General features: G+C 42.3%; 5 protein-coding genes across 8 annotated transcripts; 3 read left to right on the forward strand and 2 right to left on the reverse strand.

Annotated features, from left to right (window-relative positions):
- The first annotated feature begins 17 nt into the window (after positions 1-17).
- srprb (SRP receptor subunit beta) lies at positions 18-3376 on the forward strand. Its single transcript, XM_068316878.1, has 7 exons — positions 18-218; positions 472-566; positions 658-735; positions 810-892; positions 1177-1313; positions 1399-1453; positions 2562-3376. Exons 1-7 carry the CDS (start codon positions 71-73, stop codon positions 2770-2772), a joined length of 807 nt encoding a protein of 268 aa, XP_068172979.1. The 5' UTR covers positions 18-70; the 3' UTR covers positions 2773-3376.
- A 278-nt stretch (positions 3377-3654) lies between these two features.
- wdr53 (WD repeat domain 53) lies at positions 3655-5695 on the reverse strand. The gene is made up of 3 exons (XM_068317248.1): positions 5562-5695; positions 4826-5315; positions 3655-4719 (listed from the first exon to the last, which is right to left on the reverse strand). The coding sequence occupies exons 2-3, from the start codon at positions 5312-5314 to the stop codon at positions 4054-4056; spliced, it is 1155 nt and encodes a 384-aa protein (XP_068173349.1). The 5' UTR covers position 5315; positions 5562-5695; the 3' UTR covers positions 3655-4053.
- Positions 5595-11723, forward strand: neu4 (sialidase 4). Of its 3 annotated transcripts, none has more exons than XM_068317247.1 (4): positions 5595-5720; positions 8533-8771; positions 9308-9563; positions 10486-11723. In XM_068317247.1, the coding sequence occupies exons 2-4, from the start codon at positions 8571-8573 to the stop codon at positions 11442-11444; spliced, it is 1416 nt and encodes a 471-aa protein (XP_068173348.1). In that variant the 5' UTR covers positions 5595-5720; positions 8533-8570; the 3' UTR covers positions 11445-11723. The 3 variants fall into 3 exon arrangements, with proteins under 3 accessions (XP_068173348.1, XP_068173347.1, XP_068173345.1); XM_068317246.1 differs by lacking the exon at positions 5595-5720 and adding an exon at positions 7613-7665 and having other exon boundaries at positions 8536-8771; XM_068317244.1 differs by lacking the exon at positions 5595-5720 and adding an exon at positions 7635-7665.
- Positions 11724-13207: 1484 nt separating this feature from the next.
- lxn (latexin) lies at positions 13208-18313 on the forward strand. 2 transcript variants are annotated; one of them, XM_068317879.1, is made up of 7 exons: positions 13208-13443; positions 15741-15911; positions 15998-16060; positions 16491-16665; positions 16796-16932; positions 17494-17556; positions 17971-18313. In XM_068317879.1, the coding sequence occupies exons 1-7, from the start codon at positions 13291-13293 to the stop codon at positions 18085-18087; spliced, it is 879 nt and encodes a 292-aa protein (XP_068173980.1). In that variant the 5' UTR covers positions 13208-13290; the 3' UTR covers positions 18088-18313. The 2 variants fall into 2 exon arrangements, with proteins under 2 accessions (XP_068173980.1, XP_068173982.1); XM_068317881.1 differs by lacking the exon at positions 13208-13443 and adding an exon at positions 15367-15477.
- gfm1 (G elongation factor, mitochondrial 1) lies at positions 13557-23993 on the reverse strand. The gene is made up of 18 exons (XM_068317878.1): positions 23820-23993; positions 23564-23716; positions 23339-23471; positions 22479-22683; positions 20491-20607; positions 20035-20185; positions 19732-19883; positions 19513-19597; positions 19274-19411; positions 19032-19133; positions 18865-18921; positions 18619-18756; positions 18389-18471; positions 15008-15170; positions 14764-14908; positions 14509-14669; positions 14331-14384; positions 13557-13978 (listed from the first exon to the last, which is right to left on the reverse strand). Exons 1-18 carry the CDS (start codon positions 23892-23894, stop codon positions 13847-13849), a joined length of 2244 nt encoding a protein of 747 aa, XP_068173979.1. The 5' UTR covers positions 23895-23993; the 3' UTR covers positions 13557-13846.
- Between the last annotated feature and the right edge of the window lie 619 nt (positions 23994-24612).

A 24612-nucleotide genomic window follows, 5' to 3' on the forward strand; every position in this document is an offset into this window, starting at 1 on the left:
GACGTGTCCTACTCACTCGTACTAACGGACCGACGGGTGGGGGGGCCAGATCGGCAGCAGCGGTTCCAGAATGGAAGGACAATCCGACGTGGAAATGGAAATGGCAGAGAACCCGTTCGAGCCGTTCATCGAGTCTGCGCGGCGGCAGCTGGAGCAGCAGGACCCGGTCTTTGTGATCGGATTGGTCGTGGCTCTGGCGGTCCTGGTCATCACCTGCGGTAAGACGTTAGCGGTAGCTAGGCTAGGCTAGGCTAGCAGCGAGGCCTAGCCGCACGTTAGCATCGTTGACTTCAAAGTGGATGGTGGATGTTTTCAACACAAATCAATAATGATTAAATGTTGGAATATTTACTTACAAAATAAACGCGTTAGCTCATGAGGCTAACTGCTAACAGTGGCGTTCTGCTCTGCAGCTCCTCCACATGTCTGCTTGATTAGAGGAGTTTTAATGTCCGCCTGCCTTCCTTTCAGTGTTCCTGAAGTACTTCCTCTCCAGTAAAACCGTCAGAAGCGCCGTGCTGCTCGTCGGACTGTGTGACTCCGGGAAAACCCTCCTCTTCAGCCGGGTGAGTCGTTGACAGCCGCCGCCACGTTGTCCGCGCCGCGGCGCGCCGTGCGCACTGCCGCCCGTCTGAACGCGTTTCGTGTGTTTCTCAGTTGCTGTCAGGGAAGTTCAAGCGGACGCAGACGTCCATCACCGACAGCAGCGCTCCCTACAAAGCCCGGAATGACAGAGTGAGTAACGGGTCACCGTCCTCCCCCGTCGGTCCGTCAGGACCTCGGCTCACAGGTGTCCCTCCTGTCCACAGGGCAGCTGCTGGACGCTCACCGACCTGCCGGGACACGACAGTCTGCGCTCCCAGTACCTGGAGAAGTTCAAGTCTTCAGCCAGGTGAGATCAGCGGAGGGGGTGAACTGATAGGTGGCATCTTCATCATCATCACCACCATCTGCGTCCTGTTGAAGACCTCCAGACCTCCTGCTCACCTGCAGCCTCTCCCCTCCTTCCTCTCTTGTTTCGATCCCTCTATCTAGAACACAGCTGAGCACTTGTACAGGTAGCTGAGGACTGTAGGGTAGATTTGTAGTCAAAGATCTCACCTTCATTGTAGCTTGATCCTGTCTCTGACTTGTGTTTGCTAAATGACTCACTGAAAAATGTGTCCATCTCTCCAGAGCGATTGTGTTCGTAGTGGACAGCGCCATCTTCCAGAAGGAAGTAAGAGATGTGGCAGAGTTCCTGTACGTCTTGCTGACGGACGCCGTCATCTCCAGGAACGTCCCAACGCTTCTGGTGGCGTGCAACAAACAAGGTTCAACACCCCCGTTGCCCAAACGTCAGTGCTTCACCTGTGGGACCTGGAGCAGTGTTTTTTTACTGATGTGTCTCTTCTATAGATATCACCATGGCGAAATCTGCTAAACTGATTCAGCAGCAGCTGGAAAAGGAATTGTAAGTGACAAATATATGTCTGTCTGGGCTTGTGCTAGGAGGTGTTATGACTAAGCCACTTTGGCCCAGTGTAAAAGAATTGAGTAAGCCACAAAAAGCCACATTCTGTGTCCAAGACGTCGCACCGTGCCGACGAGCGTTAGAAAGAGCGAGAGAAAAAGTTTGTTTTCTTATGTTATCGCTCGCAAGTCCAAAAAAGTTGTAAGTTTTAGCCTTTTTTTTCCTGAAAATAAGAACGCCACTGTGGCTACACATTCTAAAAATCTTGTAGCCACTCTGGACTTTACTTCGCCTATGGCGTTGTGACGATCAGCTAGCGCAAGCCCAGTCTGTATTGTCGTATCTAGGTTTCATTCTGGGTCTCTTTTAGTAAGTTATGTCTCCCTTTTTTTATGACAGTCAATAATGAGATTTAATTGTTCATATTTTAACCATTATATCACAAACACAAAGCTCTTTGTGGTAAATTGACACAAATTGAAAAAGAATCCCAGCTGTCAAGTTTTTTCTCCACAAGCGTTACTCATGACACCGCATTGATCTAACATTCAAGCCAAAGTAAAGGAATTCTATTTGAGAGCCACATAATTGTTACATCCCGCTTCAAAGCGATGATGTATTGTAATTGTCAGTGTTTCTCCGTCCGTTAGTCCACCAAATATCTTCGCAACTGTTGCAGATAGTAAGATGAAACAAAAAGCACATTACTGGGGCAGCAAAGGGGATGAAAATGAGATGATGACCTTGAGAATACTAGGTCAAGGTCAAATTTCATCTTTTGTACACTCAGGAACCAGATAAGATAGAAAGACGAGGGAGAAAAACAGTGTAAGACCATAGATCAAAGCTGGTGATTTGATCTATGAAAGTAGGTCAGAGCACTAGCTTTGATCTTTGACCTATGCAAGTAGGTCAGGGTAAAATTTTGAATTCAGGGGTGTCGCGGGATGTTGCAGTCTGACTGCTTTGGTTGTAGTTTAAGTCTGAAGCTGTTATCTTTAGCAATTTTTTTTCTCTTCATCCACGCTGCATAAAAACTGTGCTGCTTACTTCACATGATCAATTCAGCCCCTTGCTTAAGGACACAATCTTTTTTTTTTTTGCATAGGAACACCTTGCGAGTGACCCGTTCTGCAGCCCTGAGCTCTCAGGACGGTTCTGTGGGCGGTAGCGTGTATCTGGGTAAGAAAGGGAAGGACTTCGAGTTCGGCCAGCTGCCCATGAAGGTGGAGTTCCTCGAGTGCAGCGCCCGTGGCAACAAGGGGGAAGACGGAGAAGCGGAATTGGAATGCCTGGAGAAGAGCCTGGCTAAACTGTAAAATCAGCACCTCAACATCTTGTGTGCAGAATTTGCCTTAAATGTGCAAATCAGTGACCGCTGTAATGCCTGTGACCAAAGAAGGGAAGACATCTGCATTTGACAGGAGGAAGCTTCCAAACTGTCCTGTCTGACCCTCTGGTTCAAACTTCAAGTGACATTAAAAGTGTTCGACTTTTGGAGTCGTTCAGTCAGAACACACCAACAGACTGATGTTTATTCCGCAGGGCTGAGAAATCGTCTCTTTTTTTCAGTGTATATCATACTGTGAACGTCCACATTCAAGAGCTGCATTTGTTCAGGAAAATGTGTAGCTTAAAAGAAGTTAAATTATGTGATTCGCTGTTTAACTAAAAACCCGTTGCTGACAGATTTTCTGCTTTAAGTTTTTAACTGGTCGGATTTCTGAGCTTCCTGTGAGAGACTGGATGTGTGTGAATTACATGACTTTGTGCCTTAGGTCTAGTATTAGGAAAAAGTGTTTGATTTGCTTATTTTCATAAGAATGAAATTTGTGTGAGTAAAACACATTTACAGTGAATTTCTTGATATTGTTTGACGTTATCTGGCTTGAATAAAAAGTTTTTTGATGGTGATGGACTCTACAGATTAGTAGCAAAAAGAGGTGTGTGCATGTCTGCAATGGATAATTTGGAATGATTATTAAAGAGAAACCAATTTAATAACAAACTAATCATGTCTACAAAAACCAAGAATTCTGAAACGTAAAATTAAAACAGACCAGATCCATCCTCAAAAGAATCACCAGTTTGCTAACATTTCTTTGGTCTATTTTGGAAGAAAAAATATTTTACAGGACTAAAAACAATCCAATGAGCCATATCCAATGAATAAAGTGTAAATTACCGTATATAAAAATTACACATGCAGTTCTTAGAATAATCTTTAATAGAAACAAAAGTTCTCTTTTACACTGGTTGTGTTTTTGTCTTGTGCTCAGGGTTTATTTCATGAGGGAAGATTTTAATGACAATTTTTTAAGCAAATTACAGATCAAATCATTCTCACTTTCATGATGCGGTTTCACTTTTAACATAAAATTAATATCATGATTGAAATATTCTGATTTAATAAAATTACATCATGCTGTTCCACAGGGAAAAATAAGGCAGAAAAATAACAGTCAAAAGGGCAAAATACAAACGTCTTTCATGAAGTCAAGCTTGGAAAAATCCTTTAAAGTTCAAGTTGTAAATTATAAACAAGGAAAGAGAAACCCGTGATCCAATAACACACAGATCACATTGTCGTGTGTGTGATTCTATACTTGACACAGAGGGTAAACGGTCAGAGTGGAGCTCTGATCTGCAACCACCACACTGGGCTGTCCTTTCAACACAACAGGACACAACCAGTTCAACTTGTCCCCGTGACGGATGCTCAGGCTGGGACGACTCCTGTCCTCCACAACGTCCTCTGAACCCGCTCCTCCTCTTCCTCCTCCTTCTTTATTTGCTTCTACATTCGTTGCTGTCTTGGCTTCTTCCTGGGATTGTTCTTTGCTCTTTGCTTTGCTCTTCCCCTTTCTGCGTGCCGGGACTCGGGTTTTGGCCTTTGACTCCGGCGACACCACCGGATGCTTACTAAGGTCCCACAGGGCGACCAGACCATCATTCCCCCCAGTGACAAGCCAGTAATGGTGGGACAAGAACCTCACAAAGTGGGCTTGCGAGGCGCCCTGACTGTGAGCCTTGAAAGCTCCTTGCTGTTCCACTTTAGAGCCACTTCCGATCTGCATCAGATGCACCCGCCCATCTTCTGCTGCACACCCCACAACGTTCCCACAGCCGGCCACAGACACACAGTGGACCAGCGGCGGATTGAACAGCTGCCCGGGGCGCTGCTGTTGGTCACCTTCTTCCTCTGCTACATCCTGCAGGTTGAGGGTCCAAAGAGGACGCATCTTCTGAAGCCCCCACAGCATAACCTTAGGAGACAAATAGAGAAGTGAAACAAAGAGAATTTGCAAAAAAAAAAATTGATTTACAAGTGATCAAATTCTCTGGACTTTACTCAAATGCGTTTTTCCTTACCTGCATGTCCAGTCCTGCAGACAGCAAGTTATTGGGCCTGTGGGGCCTGAAGGCCACAGAGGAGCAGATGTTAGTGTGTCTGCGAAGCGTCCTGCAAACTTTACCCCCAGGAAGCTCCAGGACCCGAACTGCCCCGGAGTCATCAGCCACCGCCAGAACTGACGCCGTCTCATTCAGTGCCATGGCGTTGATCTCCTCCTCCCCTGCATGTGGGAACTGCTCAGCGGGGCCTTTCAGGTTCCTGGGGTCGAGCACGCTAACCGTGTCTCCGTGTGACAGATAGAACTGGCCTGGAGACGCAGGGGAAAACACAACGCTGGTGCAGTCATCCTGTCCAGGGAGGGTGAGGCGGCCGGTGACGCCCCCCTCTGGGCTCCACACTGTGACCTGTCCACCCTCAGAGCCTGAAGCCAGGAGGCCCTCAGGGCCCGGAGATGCCCCCACACACAGGATGGATGTGGAGTGGCCCCCAGACCACTGCCTGGCCATGCTGACTCAACAAAACGAAAATAACAAAGAGTGAATAAACAAACAACATAAAGTTCGAAAGAATCAAATCTCTTTAAGGGAATATAATGTTGATTAAATCATCATCAGGTTCCACAGGACGTGTTTTCAACCATCATTTCAACTGAATCTCATCCTTGAACACAGGTTACTGACGTCCACGAGTTCATCTCCAGTCTCTAAACGGAACAAAACAGGAGAAAACATTTGTAAAGTAATGTCGGCTCACCGCTGCTGCTTCGCTTTATTCACCCACGAAAAGCTGAGAACAAGTGAAGTAAAGCTGTTCTCTAGCAGGACGGGGACGAGGGCCGCTGCTGGAGCTCACAGGGAGCTAACTGTCCATGGCGGGGCGGAGCGGCGAGGCTTCCGGGAAGTGTTCAGTGACGTAGGTCGTTTTTTTAAAAGCAAAGCTTTATTGACATCTTACAAATGTGTCATCAACCAATGAACGCAAAATAAACCCCATATTTTTTATATAGTATACAGTATACTGTATATAGTACAGTACGTATATCTCTATTTATAACTGGTATTTAAATGGTTAAAATACTCAAATTAATTAGTCGATATTTGATTATGATTAGGACTGAAGTTGTTTAAAGATTTCTGAAATTATTATTATTATTATTATTATTATTATTATTATTATTATTATTATTATTATTATTGTTATTGTTATTATTATTATTATTATTATTATTGTTATTATTATTAGAGCAGGAAATGACTGTTAAAATATTGAAACTGAAGTCTTTCTCCTTATTTATTAACTTGATTTTAGTAGGTTAAATCAAGTTAATAAGCAGTTATTTTCATTTGCTAATTATATGTTTAAACTAATTTTAATTAATTTCAGACGGCAGAGCTGGATTTTTTGTCAGGGACGTTGTTTCTGATATTGTTATGCTTACAGGTTCGGGAACATTAATCAGTCATTTGCAGTCATGTGATTTGTTTCAGGAGATCTGAGCTTTGTGTAAAGAGTTTTAATTGGACTGATGATAGCAAATCAAATGATTTCACTATCTTCAACCACAAAGTACATTTTTACAATGAAATTGTAGCTGCAAAATAAAGCAGGCAATTAGCAAAGTGCACCTTTCAAACCGTGACTCCTGGCTGGTGGGCGTTTGGTCCCATTGGTCCTCGGCTGTTTCTGATACTGTCAGGACATCATGTGTTGGGTGCTCGTCGAAACTGGAGCTTTTGCTGTTTAGGAGAAACAGCAAAAACTTATATGCTTACTTCTATATGTCAAAATCTTATATGCTCATTTCATTATCAGATTACCTCTGTTTGTTTCTGTTTTGAGAGGAATGGCTTCTTGATGGGGTGACCCAAACTCCTCTGCTATGTTGTTTTCGCTGCCTCCATCTCTCCTTCAGGATACTGTCCTCCTTTCAAAAGAAAGATATGAATTTCTATTTACTTTTGACTCATCTTGTGGAGAAAGTGACATTTTTACAATTCTTAGGTTACAACACATCACACATTCTCTTTGTCTTTTATGTTACTCTCCATATAGATTTTCCAGCTGTACAGGTTCATGACACTCACTACAGCGTATTATTTGTCATGTATTCTGAGTGTAGCATTAAGACGACTGAATTTCAGGTACTGCTGCTCCTGCTGTTTTCTGCTCCAGGAGTTTAAGGATCTGGACTCTCCTCCAGTGAGTTAGAACTGAAGGATCCTCTTGGATGAGAGGTGAAACATCTTCAACCAACCCTAAGCAAGTCCAGTTGATTTCGCTCTTCTTGACTGATTAGGATTTGTTCTTCTGAGTGCTGTCCAGTTCTCTATGTGTGATCAAATTGATCTGTTTATCAGAAAAGCAATGTCACACAATGCAATATGAAATATGCGTAACAAGCGTTAATTTCTGCACAATCTGCAGAAAATGCAAAACAAAAGCATGCAGAACTCACAGAAGGCAGATCATTGTTCAGTGGACCACCCTCCACCCCCCACCCACGTCCCCCCACCCTTCAGCTCCACAATGGCCGCTCTCCGTTGATTCACCCAAAGCTGCAGATCTGATGAGTGTGTTCCATTTCTGGGTCAGTGAGCAGCCTGTCATACTGCATTCTGAATGGGGAACAGAGAGGGCAGACTATAGACTACACACACACACACACACACACACTCACACACACACACACACACACACACACACACACACACACACACACACACACACACACACACACACACACACACACACACACACACACACACACACACACACACACACACACTCGACCCAACAGTCAAATGCTTACACTTTCTGTATCGCCTCATAAAGAAGCACCAGTTCTCCCAGAGCTCTTGTGAGTACCCAGCAGAGGTTTCTTTAAATCTATTACAGTATTTTCTGCACCTAGAAGCCTTTGACTTTCTCAAAAACTGACAGTACACCTTATAGTCCAGTGCGCCTTATAGTGCGGAAAATGCTGTACTTTGACATGTTTCACAGAGCAGATGCGTTTAGATCTGATAATATAATTGCTGTAAGAATGAATTTGTCAAGCTTTCTGACAGTCCATCATCATGACAAAATGAGAAAATACTTCCTATTTGTCTTTCTTGTAAATGACTCACTCAGATTACTTGAAGTCAGGTCAGTGTTGTTTTGAGTACTTGAGCTCTTTTGTATTTGAAGCTCTCTACAAACTCACCTGTTATTAATGTTTGATCCATCGCAGTAGGATGGATCAGTGAAGATATGTGTGTTTTTGAATTTCCTTTCATGATTTTCGATTGTCGGAAGTGATTGTTTTATATTGAGAGAAAGGCTTGCAAAAAAAGAATTGGTGCTAAGAGAGTCAAATATTGGGGACTGACAAAGGATAAAAAAGAGAGAACAAATTAATAGCATGAAGTCCGAACAAATATCAGGTCAACTTGTTTTAGGAAACCACTGAGTGAACTCCAGAGGGGCAAACAAAATGATTTATTTGAGTAACGGGTTTTTCTTTGATTGAAAACTGATTTAAATGTAAAGAATTTCTGAGGACATCTGTCTGCCCTGTTATCCAGTTAAGTGAACATTTTAAGTCTCCATTTTGAGAAGTTTCAAATGTAAATTGTAGACTTCCCATATGGATTGAGCTTCATTTAATAAAAATAATAATGATTTTAATATAGTTGACAAAATAATGATGCAACTATTTTCCCATTCTCATTCTCCTTCCCAGTAGACTTGGGGTTTTCCTTGAATATTCACACTGAGAGGATGAGGTCTCCTTATTTCCCAGCGAGGACGGTGCTTTTCCACAAGGAGCCAAACGGAGTGACGTACCGAGTCCCGGCTTTGCTCTACCTGTTCCGCTCCAGATGCTTCCTGGCCTTCTGTGAAGAGCGACTCAGTCCATCGGACTCTCAGGCTCACCTGCTGGTCATGAGGAAGGGAACTTTCTACAGGAACTATGTTGAGGTCAGTTTTAGCAGCTCAGGTGTGCAGTGCATAAATTACTCCATAACTAACTTCTATTGTCTCTGTATTTCATTTAAAAAAAAACAGTATGTTGTGTCTGACTTTCCTATTGCTGCCCTTTTGTGCAGCCGTGACAGCAGGACCAGGACTCACTGGAGTTTGACATAGGTCAGATGAATTGAGTAAAAAAAAAAAGAACTGAGAATGGAGGCTCAGTTATAGCAATCACTTCTTGTAATTATCATATATTGTAATTATCATATATTCCCTCTTGATCATATATAATGATTCATAGGGAAAATATTAGATTATAGTACATGAAGATCAGGAAAGAAATGAGAGAGAAAGCCTTAAATATTAGGAATGAGTTCACAATAATAAGTAGAAGCAGATTGAGTGAAGGCTTGACCTTCAGAATGAATCACCAAAAAGCCAGTATGTTTCATAATGTATATATTATTTTTATATAGCATAAATTGTAACATATAATTCAGTATTAGTTGGTCCTTCTGTTCTCCATCATTTTGCTGCTCCAGTGGGAAGACATGCACGTTCTGGGCACAGCCCTCCTGCCGGGGTACCGCTCCATGAACCCAACCCCGGTGTATGATGACTTCACAGGTACACTCTTCCTCTTCTTCATCGCCGTTCTCGGCCACACCTCGGAGTCCTATCAGCTGGTGACGGGGAAGAACGTCACCCATCTCTGCTTCATCTGCAGCACCGACGATGGAGAAACCTGGAGTCCAGTCACTGACCTGACCAAGAACGTCATCGGAGACACCATCAAAGGTAGTGATCCATCCAGGCTTCACGTCTGAGTCGTCAGGCTCATGTCTTCGGGCCTCAAAGGTTTTTTTAAATGACAAATCTGATAAATGGAAATTCATATTTCAGCTAATAATACTCATCAACTTTTATACTCACTATTTAAGTTAGTATAAAACTTGAAAAGTTCAAATGTGGAAAATATCTCGTGTCAGATCATCCAACAAATGGTTTTAAAAAAACAATGGATCACACGGTCAACCTGCAGCTTAACTTTATAATCATTATTTAGGAGTTACTGTTTTCATTTCTTAAGCTTAACCTTTAAATCTGATAGCAAATTGGTGACTGCTGATTTGATTTCCTGTGGTGCATAACTGTTACTGTGACAAATTATTCCACTTAGAAATAATTATTTTAAATTTTACAGCTATAACAAATTTAGCAATAATGCATTTCCTTATATTTGCCAATTTTTGTTTACAATTGTGTGAGTACAGTATTTTACGCACTGTAAGACGCACCTAAAAGCCTTTAATTTTCTCAAAAACCGACAGTGTGCCTTATAGTGCGGAAAATACTGTATTGCTATCAGTGAAAACACTGTGAAATACTTCCACCATAAGCAGCGCTTCCTGCCAGGTAATTGCTCTGAATTTCACATTAAGTGTCTCGGTTTTGTGTTTTTTGCCATCCATAATAGAGATTTTTGATTTAAAGATTAAAAGCATTGAATTTATTGTAAACGTAGTATTTACAGACATTTAGAGACAACAAACACAAACACACACACACACACACAGACACACACACACACACACACACACACAAACACACACAAATCATCATTTGAATGCAGTGACATCTGATGTCATTTATCTGTCCTGTGTGACCCGGTCGGTTCCCTTCGATGCATCTGTCAATCATTTCTCCTCTGGTCCTGCAGAATGGGCCACGTTCGCTCTGGGCCCCGGCCACGGCGTCCAGCTCAAGTCCGGCCGCCTGCTGATTCCTGCCTATGCGTATCACATTTCACGCAAAGAGTGCTTCGGACAGCTCTGCCAAACCACTCCGCACGCCTTCTGCTTTTACAGCGATACCCACGGGCGAACCTGGCGTTTTGGGGAGGCGATACGAGGGCCGCAGAGCGTGGAGTGTCAGATGGTGTCTGTGGATGAAGAGGACGGGACCAACGTGTTGTACTGCAACGCGCGGAGTCCTCTGGGGTACCGGGTGCAGGCCCTCAGCCTGGATGACGGGCTGGTGTTTCAGGAGGGGCAGCTGGTGCAGCGGCTGGTGGAGCCTGGAAACGGTTGTCATGGCAGCATCGTGGGGTTCCCTGCCCCGTTGAATTCACGTCACTCTCTTGAGAATCGCTCGTGTAAACCTGTGTATCGCTGCAGACACTGGACACCTGGCATGGCGTGTTCATATAACACGTCTCCCTCCTCAGACATCATCACTAACCTTTCATCCAATCATATTGCCCCTCCGGACTTCCTCACGCCCACCTGGGTTGTGTACTCCCACCCAACATGGAACACCGCACGCAAGGATCTGGGTGTCTTCCTCAGCCCATTTCCACGTGATCCAGACAGTTGGCGTGGCCCCTGGGTGATCTACGAGGGGCCCAGCGCGTACTCTGACCTCGCCTACCTGGAGCTGTCGCCCTCCCCCGGCGCGCCGCCCGCTGTGGCCTTCGCCTGCCTGTTCGAGTGTGGCAGCAGAACGGCATACGACGAAATCTGCTTCTGCATCTTCACCCTCTATGAACTCTTTGACAACCTGCCACACGACCAAGTTCCTGAGACAAGTTGGAGACAAGATGTTCAAACTGCACCAGTGTCCCGTCGGGGAAAGCAGAGGAAGAAGAACAAGCTGACTGAAGTGTGCTCTGTGGCTTAAATGTCTTAGTTATTTCTTTATAAATAGATAGTTTTACGAATGTCTATGAAAACTATCACAGAAAAGTTCATCCAGCAGTCAAGTCATAAATGAATGTGTTGGACTTTAATGGACTAAATGTAAACGGCAAGGATGAAAATGAGAAACTCCTCTGTGTCATTTAATCATGTTTAACTTAAAACAATCAAATCTGAACATTTCTAAATATTTCAACAGAAATTGAACAAATTCATAATTTATCACAGAGCTGTGTTGGGTTGTTTACCAATCTACGTTGGATTATGGCACAAGGGATTATAAGATTTTATCCTGTGTATTAGTAAACGATAATAAGGTGATTACTGACTGTAAATAAATCATTGTAGAACACTGTACACATTCCTGATGGAACCTGTTTGAGAACTTTTTATAGCTCAATTCATCAATAATCAATTTCAATCAAATTAATTCAGTTTCAGTGTGATTTGAGGTCAGAATTTGTGCCACTCAAGTTCTACTGACCTTTAAATTTTCTGTCTTTGTCTGTCGGGAGAATTTTGTTGAAAGAAAAATAATCTAATTTTAGGAAATTAAAAATCTCAGCGATGAGCTGGAAACGTATCCGGAGCGTATCCCCCCCGCCTCACTCTTGTAAGTCGGATGGGATAGAGGCTCTAGCAACCCCCGTGACCCACGACAGCAGAAGAACTAGTTCAGAAAAAGAATGAATTACAGTAATAAGTCTAAATTGTGTTCAATTTAGACTTATTATTAGCATGTTCAAAACTTTATGTTCAAACAACGGTTTTACACGACTTTCTAATGACAATTTCTGAAATATGAGGAAAAAAACCAACAAATTCATCATCTGCCGTTTTATTTTTATTTTTCATCCATTATCAGAAACATTCCTTCAAGTCTTCAGGCTAAACATAGAGAATGAGATTAGAGAAATCAAAAGCTCCTGATTGATCACACGATGAGTTCTGTCCCAACAACCTTCTGTAATGTCTAGGATGAACTGTAATTTTTGAAAATGTCAGTCATTCATATTTAAAGCTCCTCTTTCATCAAACAAAAAACTCCACCAAACACAGAAGTTGAATAGAATACAGAGAGAACGTTCCCTGGTTTGACGTCATGTCAGTCACCAGGACATGTTTTCTGGACCATTTATGTATTTACCTTGGATAATGATTATCTTAGCTACTTTCTAATTTTAAGTCTTAAAATGCGTATTCATTCACCTTCTTGAAAATGAAACAACGGGAATTGTCTTGTCTTCGGCTGCTTATCAAATCAGGGTCACAGGCAAAGTACACTCTCAACAAGTCGCCAGTTCCTTGCAGGGCCACACAGAAAGACACCCACCCACTCAGGCTCACACCTAATTCACCTAACCTGCATGTTTTTGGTGGTGGGAGGAAGCTGGAGAACCCACGTAGACACGAGAACATGCAAACACCACACAAAAAGGCCCCTGGTGGAGTCAAACCAAGGACCTAAACTGTGTTTTCTGGGTTTTAAGCAGCGCTGCAGTTCTTCTAGAATAATATTCACAGCTGCTCCAACAGCAGATGTTCCCACGGAAACAACCGCTACTTGTCTTATCAACTCTTCTGATGGTGCTGAGAGCAGAAAAAAAAACCCATGATAAAACAGAGCAGTTTGATTAGTTAAGAAAAAGAAAAAACACATTCAGTATGATCTGGACAGTCTCTCACCAGAGACCCCCCCCCTTCCTCATTTACCCAACTCTGCCCTAACAGGAGGGTCATTACCTTGAGGGTCATTACCCTGCCAGATCTCTTTCACTGGATTTGTCTTTTCCCTGCCTCTGGCTTTGTGTTTTCCACACTACTGTATAATGGCTCTGAGGATCGTAGTAGTTCTGGCTGTGTTAACGGGGGTCACTGGAAGCCCCAACGCAACCATGAGACCTGAGGCCGCTTCATCGGACATGACGGCTAATCCCAACAGCGTCCCAGAGACGGTGGAGGAAACACACGCCTTTGGACAGGTGAGAGCCGACAAGAGCCAGTGCTTTGGGGTGGAACAGTTAGACTGAACACATGGACAGACTGTAGACGTCCAGAAACAAAGAAAGGGACCACTTTTAAAGACACACACACATATAAATAAATATATATATATATATATATGTTTATTGAAATCAATATAATCAAGACCATAGTTTACAAATCCATTATAAGCCTGAGTCAGACACTGAGGTTTCCTTGACAACCGCTAAGGCGTCACTAAAGTCATTGTTAGACATGTCAAACATTTGTGGGATAAAACAGCTTTACCTATACAATAAAAGTGTCACATTTTTACACGCCTCCATAATTAAATGCAGTATTGATCATGATGACGAGGACGATAAGGGCTGGTGATGTCTCGGCGTTTCCTAGTTTTCCTTCTCAGTTCCTGCTCTTGCTCTTCTTGGCAGGCAGTCGTCCTGTAGCCTCTAAGTATTTGTTGGCGAGTTGCTCTTGTGTTGCGGGTAAGCAGGGCATGTATCTGCTGTACTCCATGGTGAACTCACCTTTTCCCTGTACACACAACGACAGAGAATGTAGAAGTTATAATGGACTATGGAAGTTGTCTGAATGAGGAGGCTCTCCTGATGGTACTAGGCTAGAAAAAAATAACTGTACTGCATATTTTTCATGGTTATGTTTCTTATTTCAGACTATATTCACCTGGAAAAAGGTTTGAATTTCACTTCTTAAGTCCCTAAAATACAGGAACTTTTAAGGATCAGCTGCTAATGCCTTGGTGTCAAATACCACAGCACAACTTCAGAGGTCTACTGGTGTCCATGCATTGACAGGTCAGCAGAGAAAACCTACAAATGTTAGGGATACAGATTCCATTCCTGATCGGTGTCAGGTGAAGACTTACTTCAGTACAGGTGCGTAGTTCTGACGAGTAGCCGAACATGTTGTTTAAGGGAATCTGTTGGGGGAAACACACTGAAATTAGTGAAACACAAGTAACAGTGAAGGATGTGGTAACAAATAGAATGAGTTCAAAACTCTAAACCCAGGCCATGTGTAGAAAAGATGTAAACTGGACTCACATCAGCGTAGACCGTGAAGTAGCCTTCAGCTTCATCCTGTCCTGTGATCACACCGTGACGAATATTCACCCCTGCGATCACTTCTCCCTGAAACTCCTGTGGTGCAGTGATTTCCACAGACATGACCGGCTCCAGGATGATTATGTTGGCGTTTTCCATCGCTTGGGTGAACAAAAAAAAAAGAACCAGCATTAGCATCCAACACAGAATTTCATGATGAATAATAAAGTCTTGAGGTGATGCAGCCGGCCACACCTTGTTTCAGAGCACCTTCTCCTGCTCTTATGAAGGAGGCCTCGTTGGAGTCCACTATGTGATGCGCCCCGTCTTCCAGGACGAATCTGACTCCTGAGATCTTGTGTCCGCTCAAGGGTCCCTTCTCACAGGCCTCCCTGAAGCCCTGCAGCACGGTGGGGAGAATGATTCAGTGGATTCTATTAGTTTTCACGCAAATAGCTGCACTTTGACCGTGGATGCATTAAAGTTTAGCTTGATGAACCTTTTCGACAGCCGGCACCAACTGCTTTGGGACGTTTGTTCCAAGTGTCTCGTCTTCAAACTCCAACTTGTTGGAATGTTCCAGTTCAAGAGGCACAAGCACCCCGATAACTTTACCGTACTGGCCAGAGCCGCCGCTCTGCTTCTTGTGAGTGTAGTTAAACCTGTGGGAAACATTCGCATCTTAAATCAAGATGGGGTAAACAGTCATATTTACATACATTCAGTATTGCTTGTGTGAAATTTATGATTCTTGTTTGAGAGAATCGTGAGTCTATTTGCTCCTATTATGTCGAGCTGAATCAAAAGGCAGCGTAAGAAACGACAGAAATATTGTTCTGTCTCTTTAAAAAGGGGGCAGTCCTTAAAGGGTCCCAGTGGACAGGAAGTAGGAAGTGTTCTTTCTGCATGAGGAGCAGCTGAGACTGAACATCGCCCACCTGCTACACAAACAGAGCATTCCAGTCAGAGGCACGGCAGGAAGTCACACTCCTTTATTTATTCAATCTGCTGTCACGTTGTCAGCTGTAGAAATTCCTCCTGTTCTCTCGGACTTCTACAGATTTACTTGATTGTTTTTAGCGGATGTTGTCACAGAGGCTTTTCTGACTGACAAACAAACACAAGGCAACAGCTCCAAACCGCTGACATCTGAGGGTCAAAGTCCTATCTCCGTTCATTACTTCTTTTTTTTCTCATTACACTCAGTCTGTACTTTTTTTCTGGCAAAACAGAAGGAAGAGGAAAAGGAAGCTGAGGAGGAAGTTATGGCCACTGGGGAGCTGAACCCCAATCACTACCCGGCCCAGAGGGCGGCCAAAGTGGTCCAACACTATCTGAACAGCCGCCATGGCTCTCCACACAGACTGTTCAAGGTGCACAGGGTCCACAGAGCGTTTGCAGAGGTTTGTCGACTTATAAACTTTACTTTGTCGTGAAGAGATAAATGTGTCGACTCCTATTAACTGCAGTCGCCTCTTCCCCTTTTAAGGATGTACCAGACACAGGAAGAAAGTATCACCTGGATGTCTCGATCCAGGAGATAATGAGCAACGTGAGTCACTGTCGTAGTTTCAAAGCTTGTGAAAATTATCACTGAGACAGCTCTGGGCTTACTTTACTGTCCAAATCTGTTTGGTTTTGTAGTGACAATAAATTTAACAAAGTAAAGACAAAAAATGAGTGTGTGAAATACGTAGTCAGAAATCCCTTCCCAGACAATAAAAAAAGCCCAATAAATCACACATACAATAAAATTTGTCAGTAAATAATGTCACTGAAAGCTTAAGACCTCATTGAACATCTCTGAAAGTATTGTTTGCTTCCTCAAATTGGGCCCACTACTCGACTTTAAGTACATTCATGCTTAAAGTTGAGTAATCGTTGGCTTTAGATTGAGCAGGTCTGTCCAGACTTGAAGATGCAGACTATCATGTTTCCTTTATCCTGTTTGCTCCCTTTCAATCCGCTGCCCTTCCCTGCAGGTGACAGAGAAATGCTCTGCGGAGGTTTTGTTTCCCGGTGGGGAGCAGCAGGGCTCGGCCCGGATCCAGGCTTCATGTGAGGAGCTCCTTAAAATCAACTCCACAACTCAAGACCAGGCTTTTTATCAACAGTACAAGAATAACCAAACCCTGGTGACGGCCCAATATCTGCCTGGTACGCACAGTAGAACAAACTCTATTCAACACAAAAACACAGACATTGCACATCACTGCAGGATCATGGGGTTTTAAAGGTGTCATAATAAAGCACTGAACGTCTTCATAAAACACTGATGTTCCGACAGACAGCTACGGGCACGTCTCTCCCTGCATGGAGCCTCTAAGGACCCTGGGCATCGTGGCCTCCAGCGTCGTCATGCTAAACCAGTCCAGTGAAAACACTCTGTACAACATGGTTCAGGTGGCCAACCTCACACAACTGGTACGTCCTCCCACCCACTGCTGGCTCATTTGTCCTCAGTTTGTAAGCAAAGTTAACTTTGAGTAGCGAATTAACGGTACTCAAAGTGATTAAATTGGGTCATTTTAATCTAAAAGGGGCAGACTGGAAGACATTTATCTCTGAGGCTGAGAGTCCTCCCGTGTCTGCCTTGGGTGCGATTTGGTCTTTTGATGAGCGTCTTCCCCCACACTGTCTTCCACAATTCCTGTCACCCTATTCAAGCTGTCCTACCAACTATAATGGCTGAAAATCACGTCGTGATAATAATCTGCTCCACTTAGCTGAAATAAGACGATTTATGACCTTTTCATTTCGTGGGGACGAAGACTTACATGAAGCAGTGAAATGCATCCTTTTTAAAGGAAGCTATAGACCGCCTGAAGCAGACGACGTTAGCAAAGAAAGAGTGGCTATCATAATCATTAGATCTTATAGTCACCTCATGCAAAGAAAAGCCTGACTTTATCCACTCTGTATCACAACCCACCACCATTCACTGTTTTTGTTAAGTTGAAATTTTTTTCCCCTCATTTGCGGCAGTCGACTGAGAACGACCAGCTGAAGTTTCACTATCACGTGCTGCTCCATGACATGGTGTCACAGGTATTATTATCAACTCTCTCTTTAACGTATATCCGACTGCAGATAGGTATATACTTTATTAATCCCACAGCTACGTTATTTTGTCATTACACCTAAAGACAAATTAAAAAAAAATAAAAAAATATCATTGCTTTCATCACTAAATAATCCCAAAATAATAAGAATCACTGTGGGGGTTTTTTCTTTACGATGATTGCTTTATATCAAACAAGTATTGAGTCCATGTTTGTACGGTAGCTCAGAATGACCAAACCAAACATTAAATCAAGAGAAAGCCTCCTGTACTAAATAATTTCAGTACACTGACATATAGTGATCTTACAATGAATTTATCTCTGTGATTTAACTGTGAACATCATGTGAGATCCACTCTTTCATCCTTGATAATCTGTAATATTCTTATTTTATGTTTAGGAAATCATTAACTGGAAACTGCTGTTCACCTGGTCTCCTGCAGAGGGGGTTAAAGTCGAGCAGATGGAACAGCTGCCTCACTGCCACTCCTGTGAGAAACCTCCAAACACAAACTAAAAGCGGCCTGACGTCACCCACACCACCATTACCACCACAAACAGCTCGATGCTCACAACTTGTGTCTGTGGTGACGCTGAAGGAACTACAGGAAGTTCAGGCTGTCAAAGAGTTCATGGAAGGCATCGCATTCAGTGATGATGATGATGATAATACTTTGCACTCATTTTGCAGCACATTCAATTGATGTTGCATTTTTAGCCAAAGTAAACTCTTTTTAAAGACAGTGGGCTCAGTGTGTGTGTGTGAATGTGTGTGAGTGTAAGAGTGAGAGTGAGTGAGAGAGGAGATCAGCACTTACTGTACAGGATCAGTGATTGTCTCTCTGAAAGCCACTTTGGGCTTTCCCATCACACAAGGACAGTTGTACTCCCTCTCCAACCTCTGAAACAACAAACCAAAACACAAATCTATTAGGTTTGAAGAGATAATTCCTTCAAACGTAAGAATAATTTGTGCAGCACTTAGGTTGTCCCATCCTGACATTAAATATTAAATATATAATATATAGAGTACATCCTTGTCTGGTACCTGTGAGTAGATTTCTAGATGCAGCTCGCCCATGCCTGCGATGATGGTTTCTTTACTCTCCACTTCATAATGCACTCGAAAAGTCGGATCTTCCCTGGTGAAACGTTGAATACCTTTGGAGAATTTTTCCAGGTCATTCTATTCAGAGGCAAGACAGTAACAGGAGGGAGGAGTTCATAACAAAAAATACCGAAGTTTGAATTTTACATTACAGGTACTTATTGATGGATTAAAACTTTTTTTTACCCTGTCAGATGGCTTAATCGACATGGAAATGACAGCATCTGGGACATAAATAGACTCCTGTACAAGATAATAAAAAGATTTTAAGTCCTGGAAAAAGGAGAACAATTTTTTTAAAAAATGCCTTAAAAATGCTTTTTTTCTTTCAGAGGTGAGATCTTTTTAGTCACCATGGAGAGGTCAGTGTTGTCCTTGGTTGTAAAAGTGTCTCCGCTGGCGCAGTCGATGCCGAACAGAGCGCAAATGTCTCCCGCATAGACCTCATCCACACCCTGGAAGAGAACGGATGGAAGGCGAACAAAGCTAATGCCTTATTTTGATGCACAAAAAAAGTTGGGATGTGGACATGTAAATAGATAGATTATTATTATTACTATCAGTAATAGATTACTGGACAGTGGTTTATTCTCACCTCCATCTCGGAAGCATGCAGACGTACAAGACGCTGAACCTTGACCTTCTTGTTTGTGCGTGTGTTGTAAATAACTTCTGACTTCTTCAGACAGCCCTGGTACACCCGAACGTACGTCAGCTGACCAAATTTCCCTGCCTTCCAACAACAAAGTAAACCAAGAAACAATAAAACAAGTTGGACTAAGAATTTGTGCTTCAGTAAAACTTTTAAAATAAAGCTGAAGAATAAAATCTTACTTCCAGTTTGAAGGCCAGGCCAACGAAGGGTTGCGCCGAGTCTCTTGAAGGATCCATTTGAATTTTGGAGTTTTCACTGTTTTCTCTAGAACAGCAAAAAAAAGAAGAAAAGACATTAGTGAAAAATATTAATTAAAATATTTTTTTCTACAAAAAATGCAGATCTAAACTATTTATGTAATGGGATTAATCAGATTAATAATCTCCAACCATACTCACGTGTTCAAAATAGCATAGTTTTTTACTTCAGCGGGGTTGGGCAGGTAATCCAGGACAGCATCCAGAAGAGGCTGGACACCTTTATTTTTCAACGCCGAGCCCACCAACACTGGAGTGAAAAGTCGCTGCACTGTGGCCCTGCGGATCGCAGCCTGGCAAAGAGGAGGTCACAAGACATCAGACGCTGAACAGAAAACTGATGTGATGTGAGGACCATCGTTCAGCTCAAATGAAAGTTTCTGAGTGATGCTTGATATCATGTTAAGTCTTTGTGTGAAGAAATCAGATTAAAAAGACACAAACCTTCAGGTCGTCTGTGGTCGGGAACCTCTCCTCCAAGAACATCTCCCCTAACATTTCATCAGCATTGGACACACACTCCACCAGCTCCTGCCTACGGTCCGCAGCCTCAGCACGAAAGTCTGCCGGGATCTCATCGTAGCGAATATTTTGACTATAGTAAGGAAAGAAAGTTTGGATCAGCTTCATATTTAAACTAAAAATCTAGCAGGAGTAGAAGCTGACACTTTAACAAACTGAGAGACAATCATTTTGAGGTATGAATCTTTTCTGTAACTTTAGTTATAGGTCTGAAATGTCTTCAATCACATTTATGCTGACAAACTACCTATTCTTGCTGCTTAACAATCAAAATGATCTGTACTTACAAGGTTGTAAATAACAGCGCAGATAAAAAAAATAAAAAAGACATTCACACATCATTCTAACAACTATTCTCTTCATCGTCAGGCTATTTACCCAAAGGGTCCATCAAAATAAACGCTTCGCTCCTCTATCAGGTCAATGATGCCTCGTAGGTTGGATTCCAGACCCATGGGGATGTTGACAAATGCTGCGTTGTGACCGAGTTTGGTTCTGAACAAGGACAAAGAGAAACAATCATATGTGAACTAAAGTACAGGAATGGGATGGAAGCAAAGCTGACTACTGGATTGTTTGGAAAGACGATTTCATGCCAGAGCATTGATGCCCGGTGAGAGACAGAGGAAGGTTTATCTATTGCTATTTGTACTACAGAAACATAAGAGTTTGGTTTCTTTAAAGCATAAATTAAGAGTTCGAGCATACTGACATCATATACAAGTTGCATTTATATAAATTGTGCAATTAGAGTCTAAGAACTCATTGATTTTAATCTACATTATTATCTGATATGTGGGTTTGTATTGCAATACATGTAAAAAATTTTTTACTGGCTTTACAAGCTGTGTAAACGTTTGAATGTACCTGTTATATGAAATCACACGTAGCAGAGCTCATATTTTGCTCTAATAAAATAAAATCTATTTCCCCACACAAAACGTTCTTATAAAACAACTAATGAAGTCAAACAGTGGTAGGAAAAAGTCTGGGCAACCCTGACAATTTCCAACATTTCCAGTTGTAAATAATTTGGTGTTTGGATCAGCAGCTTCATTTTGATCCATCATCAAACTGATGGACACAGTAATATTTCAGATATGAAACTAGGTTTATAAGACTAACAGAAGATACGTAATATTCATTCATTTGCTAAACCCACTTCTTCTGCTGTCGTGGGTCGCGGGGTTGCTGGAGGCTACCCCAGCTGAGCGAGGTGGAGTTTGTGCATTGATAGGTGAAATTTACTGTACGTGTATTCCAGGTAATACGGCTCCAAAGTAAACAGGGACTATTTTAGGTAGGAGTGTTAGTTTAGACAAACCACAACCAGAGAACTAAAACCTGATCTTTCTGAAGATGGTGTCGCTGTGCATCATTCAACAATTCAACACACTTTACACAAGCAGAAGCTGTACAGGAGAGTGATGCAGAAGAAGCTTTTTCTGCACACACGTTACAAACAGTGTCGCTTGACGTCTGCTAAAACACATTTAAACATGTAGGGTTCATTTTGGAATAAGGTGCTGGGGACCGATGAAACAAAGATTGACTTATTTGGTCATAACAAGGTGTGATGTGCATGGTGGCAAAAGAACACAGCATTCCAAGACAGTAAAATTTGGTGGTGGTTCCATCATGCTGTGGGCTGTCTGGCCAGACCTGGTACTGGGAATCTTGTTGAAGTTGGGCATCGCATGGATTCCACTGAATATGACAAGATTCTTGATAATAATGTTCAACAATCAGTCACAAAATTGAAGTTACGCCCAGGCTGCATACTTCAGAGACAACCACCCTAAACGCTGCTCAAATTCTGCTCTGGAATTCATGCAAAGAAGCAAGTACAATGTTCTGGGATGGTGAACCCTGTCCATAGACCTAAATACAGTACCAATGAAAATCCGTGGAATGATCTGAAGCAGGTTATCCAAGATCATAAACCATCAAACTTGACTGAACTGGAAATGTTTTGTCAGGAGGAACGGTCCAAAATGAATCCAGAAACTCATTGGAAGTTCCAAGAAGCATCTAGAAGCTGTTATTTTTGTAAAAGGAGGCTCTATTAAATATTGATGTGATTTTTTTTTCTGTTGGGGTGCTCAAATTTTTGCACCAGTCTAATTCTGTTTTTATACATATTGCACATCTTTTACTAGTCCAATAAATTTAGTTTCACTAAATAACATTACTGTGTCCATCAGTTATTTTGATAAATCAAAATGAAGTTGCTGATCCAATGATTTGTTAATTAAAGTTATGGAAATTGTCAGGGGTGTCCAAATGTTTTCATACCACTGTAAAATATGTTCGCCCAGCTCAGAAGCACTTTTTGCATGAATGTGTGTACAGCGAGCACATCACACCTCAGTTGATGCAGAGCTCGGTTGCTGTCGGCGCCCAAGCGGTCCAGCTTGTTGATGAAGGTGAGGAAGGGAACGTTGTAGCGCTTCATCTGCCTGTTCACTGTCATGGTCTGACACTGGACTCCTCCAACCGCACAGAGCACCAGCACCGCTCCGTCTAATACACGCAAAGCTCGCTCCACTTCAATTGTAAAGTCGACGTGACCTGAAGAATCAGGACAGAAAAAATGGACTGTAAATATGAAAATGTAAGTGTTAAGACATGGAGCCAGAAAATAAGGACAAGGGTCACATGCCAATTTCTTCAACATTGTTAAAGTCAGGTTATTATGCATTAACTTGATCAAACTTTTTTGTTGACTGCAGTTCTTTGTTCATACCAGCATTTAAAGGACAGAGTAATCAAACCACTTGGACAGTTATTTAGCCTCTGACATTGAACGGACAGTGAGTGAGAAAAAAGTTGAAAACTTCCTTCATATTGTAAATATTCCTGTGTATTCTTAAAAACAACTCAAATCGAAAACTGAACTCTTCACTTTTTGAATTTTTGGATTCAGTGATTTTTTTTTAAAAAAAAAAAGGTATATCATGTTATCTTACCATCCTATTTTTCCATAACATTCAAACATAAATTATTCTGCTGTGCATCAGACTCCAACATGAAATGCTACAGTCACTAATCCATTTTGGGGAAAATGCACTTGTGCATGACGTAGTTATTGACATATACAGTAATAGCTAAATAAATAACTAGAGAACCATTGAAAGGCTTATCCTATCTTATCACCAACGTGCACCCCCCAAAATCACCAAACTAAAAGATTAAACTAGATAGGGGCTTTTATTACTTTCATTACCTGGTGTATCAATAATGTTGATGTTGTGATTCTTCCACACTGTGTATGTAGCAGCTGACTGGATGGTGATGCCTCTTTGTCTCTCCAGCTCCATGGAGTCCATAGTGGCTCCTACACCGTCCTTACCCTTCACCTACACACAACAGAAAAGGGAAACAAGCTCCTAAATGCTGGATGCTGCACACCGGTAAGACCTAACCTGTCACCAAACATCTCAGTGATTACCTCATGGATCTCTGCTATCCTGCCGGTGTAAAAGAGGACACGCTCGGTCAGGGTGGTCTTTCCCGAGTCGATGTGGGCCGAGATCCCGATGTTACGGATCCTCTCGCAGGGAAAGAAACCAGAGGAGCATGTGCGACAGCTGTTGATGAGAACCTGTGGGAATAAAGACAAGAAACATGATGTTCAACCTCACAGCAGAGCAGTGTGTTAAGAGATCTGATGTCATAACCAAACACCTCCTCAGACACACTCCTACCTTTTTAAGGGTTGTGCTTCCTGATTTAAAAACACTTGTTTTCGCTAAAGATAGCCCCCCGGTTAGAAACCTCATTTTGATGACTGCTCGCACGGCCGATCGATGCCCACCGTGTCGACAACCCCTCGACTCAAAGTCACGCCGGGTCCCGATGTTACTTCCGCACTACGGAAAGCGAGAGGTAACAAAATGGTCGCTATTGGAGTTAACGCTAATAACGATGCCGCGATCTTCTTTTCCTATCTAACAAACAATATCACAGAGGGGCCCAATATGTTTTATTCTTAAAGGATACCGTAAAGACCCATCATGTAATGCCCAGGAAAGTACCAAAAACGAGACTAAATAAAGAGACGCGTTCAAGTGCGTCCAAACTGCTCTAAAATGACTGAAGACAGCAGAAGGATAACGTTACGTTTGTCTGAACGAAACGATACAGTCACCATGTGTCAATAATGCATTGATATGATTTAATTAAAATCACGCAAATACTTTATAAATAAATAACCATGACGATGAAAAATTAGCCACAATGTGAGGAAAGACGTCATGAAAGAAAATATGGCACGAAATGCTTGTAATAGTAAAATATCATATGATATAAAATCCAACTTTTTAAAAAAATCAATTGTAATACATTAATGCATAATTGAACATATCATCTTTTTCAATCAAATATTTTTTTTGGATAAATAATATGAAAAAACACCGAGTCGACGAACCGGCGCGTGACGTCACCGTGTGTATTTCCGCTATTTACAATAAAACTTTGGGGAGAGGGGCGTTTGAGGAC

This window comes from Antennarius striatus, chromosome 6 (genome assembly GCF_040054535.1).
Source record: "Antennarius striatus isolate MH-2024 chromosome 6, ASM4005453v1, whole genome shotgun sequence".
In the NCBI taxonomy this organism is placed as follows: Eukaryota; Metazoa; Chordata; class Actinopteri; order Lophiiformes; family Antennariidae; genus Antennarius; species Antennarius striatus.

Excerpts from the sequence above, each read along its gene's own strand:
- srprb (XM_068316878.1), top strand. The coding sequence starts at position 71 with ATGGAAGGACAATCCGACGTGGAAATGGAAATGGCAGAGAACCCGTTC. Across the intron at positions 893-1,176 it reads AAGTTCAAGTCTTCAGCCAG|AGCGATTGTGTTCGTAGTGG; the intron begins GTGAGATCAGCG and ends CCATCTCTCCAG. Across the intron at positions 1,454-2,561 it reads CAGCAGCTGGAAAAGGAATT|GAACACCTTGCGAGTGACCC; the intron begins GTAAGTGACAAA and ends TTTTTTGCATAG.
- wdr53 (XM_068317248.1), bottom strand. The coding sequence starts at position 5,314 with ATGGCCAGGCAGTGGTCTGGGGGCCACTCCACATCCATCCTGTGTGTG. Across the intron at positions 4,720-4,825 it reads CTGCAGGACTGGACATGCAG|GTTATGCTGTGGGGGCTTCA; the intron begins GTAAGGAAAAAC and ends TTGTCTCCTAAG.
- neu4 (XM_068317247.1), top strand. The coding sequence starts at position 8,571 with ATGAGGTCTCCTTATTTCCCAGCGAGGACGGTGCTTTTCCACAAGGAG. Across the intron at positions 8,772-9,307 it reads TCTACAGGAACTATGTTGAG|TGGGAAGACATGCACGTTCT; the intron begins GTCAGTTTTAGC and ends TTGCTGCTCCAG. Across the intron at positions 9,564-10,485 it reads CATCGGAGACACCATCAAAG|AATGGGCCACGTTCGCTCTG; the intron begins GTAGTGATCCAT and ends CTGGTCCTGCAG.
- lxn (XM_068317879.1), top strand. The coding sequence starts at position 13,291 with ATGGCTCTGAGGATCGTAGTAGTTCTGGCTGTGTTAACGGGGGTCACT. Across the intron at positions 16,061-16,490 it reads TCCAGGAGATAATGAGCAAC|GTGACAGAGAAATGCTCTGC; the intron begins GTGAGTCACTGT and ends CCTTCCCTGCAG. Across the intron at positions 16,666-16,795 it reads GACGGCCCAATATCTGCCTG|ACAGCTACGGGCACGTCTCT; the intron begins GTACGCACAGTA and ends ATGTTCCGACAG.
- gfm1 (XM_068317878.1), bottom strand. The coding sequence starts at position 23,894 with ATGAGGTTTCTAACCGGGGGGCTATCTTTAGCGAAAACAAGTGTTTTT. Across the intron at positions 22,684-23,338 it reads CAACATTATTGATACACCAG|GTCACGTCGACTTTACAATT; the intron begins GTAATGAAAGTA and ends CTGATTCTTCAG. Across the intron at positions 18,472-18,618 it reads ATCTAGAAATCTACTCACAG|AGGTTGGAGAGGGAGTACAA; the intron begins GTACCAGACAAG and ends TTGTTGTTTCAG.